Source organism: Talpa occidentalis, unplaced genomic scaffold (assembly GCF_014898055.3).
Source record: "Talpa occidentalis isolate TD23 unplaced genomic scaffold, MPIMG_talOcc4v2.1 talOcc4.11, whole genome shotgun sequence".
In the NCBI taxonomy this organism is placed as follows: Eukaryota; Metazoa; Chordata; class Mammalia; order Eulipotyphla; family Talpidae; genus Talpa; species Talpa occidentalis.
Genome location: NW_023601104.1, coordinates 58649217 through 58661437, shown reverse-complemented (window position 1 = coordinate 58661437; position 12221 = coordinate 58649217). Strand labels below are relative to the sequence as shown.

The 12221-nt window shown below is 32.1% G+C and overlaps 1 protein-coding gene across 1 annotated transcript in view; it reads left to right on the top strand.

Moving 5' to 3' along the window:
• Positions 1 to 12221, top strand: part of MDGA2 (MAM domain containing glycosylphosphatidylinositol anchor 2) — a 729529-nt gene that overhangs the window by 532834 nt on the left and 184474 nt on the right. The window contains 1 exon segment of the mRNA XM_054690202.1: positions 240 to 509. Within this exon segment, the coding sequence (XP_054546177.1) occupies positions 240 to 509 (270 nt within the window).

The window sequence follows — 12221 nt, the reverse complement described above, 5'->3', positions numbered from 1 at the left end:
GAGCAATAATTTAGTGATATATAAATTTTAATTCTCCTGTATAAGAATTTTAATACAGCTCTCTAGGTTTATACAACATAGTTAATATGTAACCAATGAGTGACTTAAATTTGGTTAATATAATATGATTTTGCCAAGATATAATATTTAGTTTTAACTGTTTAACAATAAAGCATGCTGTTGAATTCTAGTTATAGTAAATCTAAATAGTTGCATGTTCTTTTGTTTGTGTCTTTTAGCATCTCCGTCAATTAAACTCTTGGTGGATGATCCTATAGTTGTAAATCCTGGAGAGGCCATAACATTAGTGTGTGTTACGACAGGAGGAGAACCTGCACCCTCTCTCACCTGGGTCAGGTCCTTTGGGACTCTGCCTGAAAAGACTGTTTTGAATGGAGGGACACTGACCATACCTGCCATCACCTCAGAAGATGCTGGTACTTACAGTTGCATTGCCAATAATAATGTGGGGAACCCTGCTAAAAAGTCTACCAACATCATTGTAAGAGGTAAGTTTCCCTGGAGAATGCTAAAATATAGAACCGTGGGTTACCTGAGTTATCATAAAGCTGATAATGTTTAATATAATATTACTCAAATATTGTATATATATATGTAACACACATAGAAAAAAAATTTTTAAGTGATGAATGATATATAATTATAAATGAAACCTCAAATTCCTAGATCTTAATAACTATGCTTTATGTTGGCATTGGCTAGTTTTCAGAACAGTTTCTTAATGATACCATTGAATAATTTTTGTAATATCTCAGTAAAAAGAGTAATTAAAATGCAAGTGTGGTATAGTATATTAAACATTGTTATAGAAATTATATATTACTTTAGAATTTTACAAATGTATCATTTAATATATGATAAACATTTATTGAATCTCTGCTACTCCCAAGCTTTAAGTTATGGGGTTATATAGAGATCTATAAAACAGTACCCTGTACTCAAGGACTCTATCAGAGAGTAAAAATAAAATATGCCAAATTTTTTGGCAAGTTTAAGAAAAAGTTATAGATATGAAAAAATGTAATAACATCTGACTGAGGTTATTAAAATATCTAAAGACAATTGCACTGGGTCTTATGGTTTGGGTAGAGTTTTAATAAACCAAATTAGGGAAATACATGGAAAAGTCAGAAATAGTAAAGGCCAAAGATTATTTGAGGAATTGACATAAAATATGGGTCACTCTACTGCAGCAATGATGTTGTGTTGAGACTGCTGCCTGCTGGTGTGCTAGTGCTGTATGTTAAGGAGATGTTTCCCCACATTTCAAAGCATGGGAAGTTACAACTCAAGGTCAACATCTGCTTGTTCATGTTTCGTGTCATCCTTGGTTGGGAATGAGGATGGACAGAGATACTTCCAATTTCAAATAGATACCCATATGCCTAGCAGAATCATGGATGGAGGTTTGTGATGGAATCAAATCATAACTGAATGTACAGAGATTAGTATTTGTGATTTTGTGCACATAGTGGTCTTAGTGGTCAGAGATATAGTACTTGGACAGAAACACTCTATTCAAAATATTACAAGATATTATAATTAAAAACTATGAATAAAATTCTATCTGCCACAAAATTAAAGCCACAAAATATTTAGTAATTGCAGGATGCACTATTATTTTATGTATCAATACAAAATAAAACATAATGCCAATTAAGCTACCACTGAGTTTTCTTATGCGATAGAATGTTATTGAAAGAACTCTTTCAGATTTGTTTATAATTAGGTTTTCTTTTAAAGTATATGTCACCCATTAACCTATATAAAAAGAGGAAGAGATGTAAGTTGATTAAATGATTCCTTAAACTTCACACTCAAAACCAACTCAATGTTAAATTGGTTTTCATCCCAGTCTATGAGGACCATGGCTTTCTACACAACAACCTTATCATTCAGAACATTTATATTTCAGAATGTGGAGAAATATTGTCCCTCTGACTTTCATGAAGCCACCTCACCATTATTGTATCTGACAGATAGCAACTGTAAGAGGCTACTAAATGGGAGATACAGCCTGATTTTAGTTATGTTAAAATATGAATGCAAATAAGGATTTTTAAAATTAATGAAATGTGATATTTTCAGTTATTTATGAGATTTCTGGACAACAATCATATGCTAATGAGAGAAAGTGTGTAAAGGATGCACAGTGGCTAAAGCTGTAGTCTCAAAGGAGTTTACAATTCTGTAAGGAAGATAAGAGTACAAAGGAGTAATATCTGGAAGTAAATAAAAAGACAAGGTTCCCATATGGAACTATCTTAACCTTCCTATAATAAATATTAGTATGGGCAAAATTGGACTCCTTCAAACTCTTGTTGCAGTGGATAACTCCCTCCAAATTTTAAAGCAAAGAGAAAAAAGTACAAACCATCATTGTTTATTATTTCTGCTTTTTATTTGTTTGATTTTAAGTAACTGTTTTCCCAGGTGGCAATGAATTAATGTTACCAAATCTGGGAGACTTGCTAAAGCATTGCAAAGTTATCTTTAAGAGTCATGGATGTAATGTAAAATCTTATATTATTTTATCAAGGATAGGACCTCGCTAGAGAAGAAGGATGCATTAAATCTAGTTTGACGGTAGAATCAACTACGGCTATATTGAATCCATGTACAACTGTCAAAATGTCCAGCATGAAATGTCTGTGTTGCTCATGCACCCTCTGTAACTCAATTCACAGCAAATATATGCCAGACAGCAGTCTACTCTTGCCCCCCATCTAGCAGTTTTCATCTGTATTCTTTTAAAGGACAGTTTACAACTTTGATACAAATGACCTAAAATAAATTAAACCTTAAAAATATATTTCCAAATTATATTTTTTATGCCTTTAATTTATCTGAAGTATCCATTTGCATCATAATATTAGATTACCAATGGAGCTTCTCAGCACTGCCATTCACATAATTCATACAATCAAGTTTGTATTTATTCTCGCCAAATATAGAAATAACCAGGGTTAATGGGTCCCAGATTAAACTGGGGGAGAAAAACTGCTGCAATAATATGAGACATCTGATTTCTGCTACAGAGGCCAAGAAATTCAGTTAAAGAAAAATGGTTTTCTTTTTATTATATCAAAGAAATTATTTCCAAGTCTTCTGAAATTGTAGCTCTTGCAGTATCTTAGATTAACTGTATCATTGGTACAACACTCTAGGTTTATTCCCCTCACATTCTTTTCTGTAATTAAATCAGGCTCCACAGACAGATATTCTGAGTAAGCCCAAGGATATTTTGTGATAGAAGTCCCACTACTATTTGAGAATATCTATGTGCAAAATAAGAACCTACAGTGCAAAGAAGATTAAAAATCTAGGGACACTTCCAAGCTCATCATTTGATTTTATATATAATTATATATATAATATGTTTTTATATAAAAACATTATATATAACATTATATATAACATATATGTTTTTAAATAGAAAATTCTTAAAATAATGTACATCATTGTGTAGAACACCTTTGTAGAAAAATAAAGCTCAAAACTGAAGAAGAATTTCATTTTAATATCTTGTTAGAACATTTATAAATATAGTTAGTAGCAACTTTTCTTAGGATCCTTGATGAAATTGCAATGATTGAGCCACATATCTCTCAAGTCAGGAGATAAGTATTTGCTTAATACATTTAATAAGGTGTTGGGTGATCTGAACTCAGTGCCTTCCAATCCTCTGTTAGATCATATTGATTCTCATCTGAAGTTCTCTGTTGTGATTAACTATATTTAAAAGTATCCACATTTCTCTTCTGTAGTGAATTGAAGCACTGTTTGAACAAGCATGGTTTATAACATGACCAAAACATGACTGTATTATAGTGTCTTGTGTTCTCTTTAAATTTTATTTAGTGGCTTGATCTTCCCTGCTTCAGAAAAGTCAGGCAGACCCGATGACACTTCTGCTTATTCTTAAAAATAGAGAATCTTATAGTTACTTTCAAATCTCAAGCACATATTTAATTCAGGATTTTGGATGCATGATCCAAAATAATATCAAAACTCCAAACCTGATTTATGCAACATTTTTATTTAGTTTGGGTTCATCTTGGGCTGGAGACCTTCAATGGGAAAGAGCAGTGTTATATGGTTGACTTCTTCTTCCTTTTTCTCTGACTCATCCATCCACCTATCCACCCATCTCATCTCTGATCTCCTTGTCTTGGGGTAGAGTAGAGAAGTCTCTGTGTAAATGGTCCTTTATTTTTTTGTATGTGGTACAATATTGGGTTCTTGGGAGATTCTTCTATGTAGAAGAGGTAGATGTACATTGGTATGGATGAAGGAGAAATATTAGTGGTGGAATGTCCAGAGAGTCCATCAATGTTCTACGCAACCTGAACATCTTGGGCCATTGCCTTTCCCTCCCTTTTCTGTTGAGGTTCTTTCTCTCCCATGAAGGCATCCACTAAACAGAGCTCAAGACCAGTCCATGCTACCTCTTCTTCCCTTTGTGACTCACATCTTTTAGTAAAAGAACAGTTTGTTAATGTGGATAAACTTGTGCTGCAGAGCTTCATAGGTGGCATCTTAACCCTTGTATCACCAGGAAGGCCCTCCTGTTTCTTTTAAATTTCATTTAAATTTCATTTCTTTTAAATCATTATCTTGAACCCAACTCTTCTGCAAAGTGATATTGCAAATGTGTTTTACTTTCGATTTTAGGAGTACTCCATTTTATTTTTCTTCACTAGCATCTCAGATTCCTCATATGGAGAAATTAATAAACAAAGATGTCAATATTGAAATAGATTTAGCCTTTATGGGAGAAAACAGCTTGTGTTCAGTGAGGAATGAATTTATCCTTTCCTAACTGCACAGAAATATACTGTAACCTCCAGGAACATCATAACCCCCTGTTCTGAAAATAGTGATTTACCTAACTTGAGTTTATCCACATTAACAAACTGTTCTTTAAAAATCTGAATTTTAACATTAGACACATTTGTTCGGCACTCATTTAATGAAAATATTTCAAATGTTAGTACTGCTAACATTTCAAAATAAATTACTTAAGAGTAATTTAATAAATCTTATAATTCTAAAATTCTATGAGAAAAAATGTGGATCTTTGAGTGTGCTGGTTCAGTTTAGGTAATGGTAGTAGTTAAGACTGACTGAGCACTCTCTGTGTACAAGGCTGCCAGGCACACTGTGTACATGAATTAATGGTCTAATCATACCAAAATATTTATGTGGTTAAAAAAAAAATCCTTCCCAGTTTAGGGGAAAGTTAAATGGAAGAGAGTGCAGTAAAATAATTTCCCAAAAGCAAGCCTTTAATTTAAAGAGCAGAGCTAGGATTTAGAAATGCACTATATGGTTACTGGTCACTCTCTTAACCAAGGTAATATAGTGCCTTTCAAAATTTAGTCAGTTTTTTAAAAATCTCTAATCATTCCTCCTCTAAGGAATTTGAACCATTCAAAGTATTTTTTCTATTCATGCATCTCTGCATTACCAGCAACTTAACATGAATTCTTTCTGGGTTGTAAATTGAATATATTTTTAGAGTTATGAAAAAAAAATCCCATCATCATAGAGTCCTTCCTAATGATGATGTTTTCCTTTCAAACTTACAGTAACCTTTTATTGGAAGAAACCATGTTTTTATTAATCAGCTTTTCTTCCCCAATAATTCTGGAGAAATTACTATTTTAAGTTCTAACCAACATGATGCTTATAGATTAAGATGTTCCAAATAATAACTGCATTTTACAGAACTTAGCATGACTCCTTTTTTATTGATTTACAAATTATTGCACAGAATTTTAAGGACTTTCTACTAATTAGACATGACCCATCGTATCATGAAAAACAAAGACACAAATTAACTGCACAATAAAATCAAGCTGTATAAACAAGGAACAAAATAAATAACCCATATTATAAAAGCAACTTCATTGTTTTTGCTGACAGGTATACATCTTCAAGCTGTTGATGAGAAAGTCAAAAATATGTGGCAATCTTCCAGAAAGAATTGATAAAACTTTGCTTACCATACATTTCTAAATGTAAAGTATTTGTGAATTTTCATTTAGAAGGTCAATGTAGTTCCTCCCAAGTATTTAGATTAATCAAATTAAATTTCCAGTCATCAAGTTTTCTTTCATAATCTTTGATTAATAAAAACTATAATGATAATCACTGATCGTAGAAAACCAATCTTTTAACATTCTCCAAAAGCAAAACCGTCTGCTGTGTGCAGGTGTTCCAATTATTCATGTAGATTAAGTGCTCTATTTCTATTTTCCCAACTTAATATTCTGTAGTAATTACATCTCCCCAAAACACCACAGAGAATTTTATTATATTATGTTTTGTAGCTCTGAAATGGTTTCATTATTATCTATTTAAAAAATAATCAGGGCTATACAAAATCTAAAAATCTCAAATTCTGTTCTCATCTGAATATAGAGAGCTTCATTTTCTTTTATAAAAAGATAATTCTAAACTATCTTTGTCCATTGAAATTACATGATGAATTTGCATATATATAATTTCAAGTCAAAAGTTTGTCTAGATATTGTATAATTAATTTAATTTATATAATGATGCACAGACACCTTTGTTTTATATATGTATCTATTTTATTAAACTGAGGCAGTCATCCACAGTTGATGGTGTCTCTGTAATATTTGTTTTAGCCAAAAGGAAATGTGCCAATTGATAGTAGTGCTTTAAAATCAATACCAGTTAATATCCAGAAAAGAAGAATTTTTTTCAAGAATTATTTTTAAAATTCCTTAATCAGTTTCTTTGAAGGCACTGTGTAGTTTTTATATAAAATGGGATCAAATCAATGCTACTAACTTGAAAATGTGTACTTAATTTTTTTTGCCCTTTAATGTAACAAGTACTTATTTCTCAGACTGACTGGAAAAATCACCCTTAGCTTGTGTGTAGTAAATGGTCTGTAGGCAGTAAGGTCTAAGGGAAGAGATCTATGATATTGTGCTGACTTTCCTTAAATTAGCTCTCAGATCATGAATATGTAACTAGGTTCTGTGTACTTTTCTCTACAACTAATAAATTGTAGTACATAAACTCTAAGATGTATACTATCAAATGTCCCTTGACTTGCGCCCATTTTTAAGTGTTTCTGAACTTAATCACACTTTCTTTCTATTTATAATCTTACCACTTACCCTGCGATTGCATGAGGTCACATGATTCTACAGATTTACATATATTAACATATACATATTGAAAAGCACTGAACTTTAATATCAAAATACATTTCTTAAAAGTTATGTCTTAGGATTTCTCCCCACAGGTGTGGTCATCCATTTGTCAATAAGAATTAAGACAACAAACTTCATTAAAAATAAATTAATTTAAAAATATGTCTGGTTTCTTGCCAATGGTTATTAAAGCAGGGAGACAAATTAATGTAAGTGGTACTTTCAACAGATATTTAGAAAATTTCTGCCCATGTTTGATGTGTGTCGGTAGCTTACAGGACAGGAGAGGCATGAGTGCAGTCTCTGAGCCTATGAATTCTTACAATTTTCGAGGGACAAGTATCAGGGCAGTTCCTGCCATAGAACACAAGTAAGAAAAACCAGCATCACAGCAGAAACAGGCAATGTGCTTTTGGAAGCTCAGATGAAAGAAACAATTTTCATCAGGCTGTTAAAGAGCAAAATTTCACAGAGAAAGGTACATTTGAACTGATCGTTTTAAAATAAGAAAGCTTACATATCCAGAATTGCTTGTCTCTTTCCTTTGCTGTCTGGAATGATGACATGGACTATAATAGCTTTTTGAACACATTCCATTTACTTATTTACATTAGAAACTGTGGATAGTCCTTTAAAGGAGACATCACAAGTAATTTGTACATTTTATTCTGTGATTTTTAATAATGCTTAAAGTTAATTTCTTGCAATCTTGAGTTTCACAAGGTTTTACATGCGATTTTTAATTATGTGAGTTAACCTGCCAAATTTCTGTTTTCCCTTTGTGTCTCTGTTTCCCTTTGAATTTTGTCCAATGTTCTTACACCAGTGCTTATTCTAAATGCTTCAGGAAGTTTCTAAATAGTCAATCAAACATAATTCTTACATCTCTTCCAGACTCCATAAATGATCTCTTAATTTTAGCTTTCAAAGTATTTTTCTCTTTAACCTTATTGCTGAACAAATATTCTTATCCAAAAATTGTTTACAATTCAAAATCATCAACTCAGTAGTAAAATACATTTTAGCCAAAATTTATCTGTTAAGCTGATTCAAGTATTAGTGATTGGTAAGAGAAAAGTTATCCAGGAAAGGTCCACAAATTCAATCCAAAATGAATTAGTTTCCAAAATCCAAAAATTTGGGAAAATAATTTTAAATGTATGGAAAATATCAGTTATAGTTTTTTCTCTCTCTCTTTTTTACTTCTAGAAGGTTTATTTTTGTTGTGTAAACATTAGGACTGGTCTTCATGTGCTTTTCACTATGATTTGTGCCCAAGTGCCCTGTTTAGTTAACATACATACAGAGAACCAATTCAAATCCAGGTTTCAGTTATCATTTAGTGAGTAATAGGAAATTCACAGCAATGTGAGTAATGATTAATATGTTTCTTGAAAGCTACTCCCAGCCTCCCAACTCTCTTGGTAAATATTTATGTGTCCAGTGAGAGCACATGGCTGGGGTCACTCTGAATCCCTCAAGGGCCATTTTATTGATTTGCTAACATCAAAGTATCTCAATTGTGGGTCAATTTTGCCTTTCAGGGAGAATTTGGCAGTATACCCTACAATGTACCAGACAACCTCCACAAAAATATCCCCTCCAATATGTCTGTAGTGCGCTCTTGAGAAACCCTGGCTTAGGGAAATTTTTCTCTTAAAATTACACACACATTCCACACAAAAATAAAAACAAAACTTATTTATTTCCCAAAATACTCCCTATTTTGATGTTATACTGAGGTCAGATTTGGCATTTTTGACATCCCAGAATTTCATATATGAGGTTTTTTTTTAACTTAATATTCATCTTTCTCTGTATAGTCTCCTTGAGAACAGAGTATTTGGTCCTCCCTGGGAAGTTTTATCGGGAACTTAGTGCAACATGTCTTTTCTGTGGTCTGTGTCAGTGAGCTCCTATGCTGTAGGTTGAAATGACCTCTTTCTGTGAATTTCATTTGTTCACTTAGTCAATGTCTTAGACTCTTCCCTCTGAGGTTTTGTGTTCCATTTGCTAATATTTCCTACCTCATCTGTGAAAGGTTTTCAATGTGCTACCTAATATTGAAACCTAATTTTTACTGCTTTCACATTAGTAAGAGCTCATTCTGAGGCTCCAAACTGTACTTCTCCCATCATCCACTGAGTTCCAGGGTGCCAAAGAACACAGTCACATGAATAGTGTTGTCTTTGTGTTTCTCTAAAGTCTCCATTTTTCCATAAGCTCTAGATGACATCTGGTCTGGTTGTCCAATGCAGGAAAATCAAGATCTTGGCAAGTGAAAAAGGAAAAAACATTGTTCTTCTCAACCATCATCCTAAACTTTGTAATTATCCTAGTTTCATGCATGTGTATGTGGCCAAAAGAGGGTGTAAAATGTCAGATCATGGCTTCTTCTTAAACTATGCATTAAATACTAACTTTCTTAACAGAAACTTATTTTAGAGGGTTGTTTCTATTGTGGCACATTTCATTTCACATTCACTATTAATTAATCTGACAAAAGTAGAAAACTCAAAAATGGAGGCATGTAACAGATTGAGTTGGCCTATTCATTTAAGAAATTTTAGTGTGAGTGATATTCACATGGACAGAAAGGTTCTGGCTCAGCAATTCTTCTCACAGTATTGGAGACTCAGTGTCTTCCAAATTTTCTTATTAGTTTTATTATATTATTGTCATACACAGTCCTACTGCTTGCTGATTTTATAAACTGAGAATATGTGAACACTATCTTAAAATAAAGTATAAGATGTAACTTTAACTTCTAATTAAAATATAATTTAATTTAAATATAACTTCTAATTAAAATATAGCTAAAGTTATAGAAGATGCAAGTATGTGTGTGTGTATATACATATATATAGCTCAATGAACTTACACGATGTAAAAACATATGTGTCACTAGCACCCAGACTAAGAAGTAATCAGTAGCCTTCTAGAAGCTTACCTCTTGCTCCTCTTTCACATCCTCACTGAAATATAACCTCAATTCTGACTTTGAACATCTTATTAATTTTTTTTGCTTTAAGCTTTATATAAGTGGAACCATACAATGTAATTTGTGTCTAGATATTTTCTCAACATTGTTTGTAAGAGTAATACATACCATAACTGTTCATTTTAATTTTATTAAATTGTATACTTACAATGCATATATAATATTCCATTATACAAATATAATGAATTTGTGAAATGTTTAGCTATTTCTAATTTAAGGCCAGTGTGTGAATAACCTTGCTCTGAAATTTTTTTTACAAATATTTTGGTGACAATAATATTGAATTTCTATTGGTTATATCACCAATAGTCAGGAAAAGAGAATGTTGCTATCTAATATTAAAAAAAAATCCATCTTGCACCTTTTTGAGCATTCCATTCATTCTCTGCCCTTCTCAATACTTGATATTTTATTTATTATGTTTTTATTGAAGTAACATTGGTTTACAACATTGTAGATGATTTAGACATATTATACATCAGGTATATGTTACCACGCACACCTACCAGCAAGGTACCCATAGTCCTGCACCCATGGTCAACTGTGTCCCTTCAGCACTTTGCTTTCCTCTTTTCCCTCCCACTGTAGAAGGCTAATTCTACAGTCAAGTTTTAAGGGTTTAGTATTGGTTTAGTTTTATCTCACCATTTGTTTTGCTTGTCCATATTCCACTTGTACTTGACATCATCAGATGTTTGTTTTTCTTCATCTGATTTGTTTTGCGCTAGTTTCATCCATGTTGTTGCAAATGGCAAGTGTTTACTTTATACTAAGTAGTATTCCATTGTGTTTATATAGTGCATCTTCCTAATCTACTCATTGCCCACACTTAGGTTCATTCCATAATTTGGCTGTCGTAAATAGCGCTGCAATGAACATAGGAGTGCATATATCCCTTTGAATTTGTGTTTTTGCATTATTTGAGTAAAAGCTAATTGTGGAATTGCTAGATCATATGGTATATTTAATGTTTTGAGAAATCTCCATATTATTTTTCATAAGAGATGGACCAGTCTACATTATCATAAGCAATATATGAGGGTTCCATTTTCTCCATACCCTCACCAATACTTGATTTTCTGGTCTTTTTAACATGGGCCACTCTCATGGGTGTTTATCTCATTATGGTTTCAATTTGCATTTCCCTCATGATAACTGATGATGAACATTTTTTCTTGTGCCGGTTGGCCATCTGCACATCTTCTTTGGCGCAGTGTCTATTTAGGTCTTCTGTTCATTTTTGATTGGGGTATTTGTTTGCTTTTTGTTGAAATGTATAAGTCTTTTTTAGATCTTGAATATCAGCCCCTTGTGGGATTAATTATGTTGCAAATATTTTCTCTAATTTAGTGGGTGTCTTTTCATTTTAATGATTGTTTCTTTCTCTGTGCAGAAGCTTTTTATTTTTATTTCCATTTGTTTATTTTTGCTTGATAATTTCTTTGGCAATCACCTTTTAAGGTATTTGGCCTACTTTCCCCATTTTAAGCTATATAATTTTTCTATTTTATTTGTTGAGTTCCTGCTATATTCTATTCTGTCATATACTGAATGATTGAAAATATTTTCTCTTTGTGGCTTGTATTCTCATAATTTTAATGTTGCCTTACAATAAATAAAAGTTCTTAACTTTTACGAAAGCTAAACCATCAAAAATCATTAAAGTTAGCGGGGTTTTTTAGTGCTCAATTTTAGAATTTTTTTCCCAACCTCAGATTATAAAAATATACTTACATGTTTCTGCTAAAAAGTTCATTGTGTTGCTTACATTAATTGAAACAATTCCTTTGAAATTTATTTTTATGTGGTTTTAGTTGTATTTCTTTCAATTTAAATACCTAGTTAACTCTCCAAATAGAGAATTAAACATTTCTCCCCACTGTATTGCAATGTTGTCTTTGTTCTATATGCAACTATCAAATATATTTTGATCTACTTTTTTAATACTGTTGTATTGGCTTTTGGTTTTTTAAAAACTTTTTTTTATTAAAGTAACATTGGTTTTC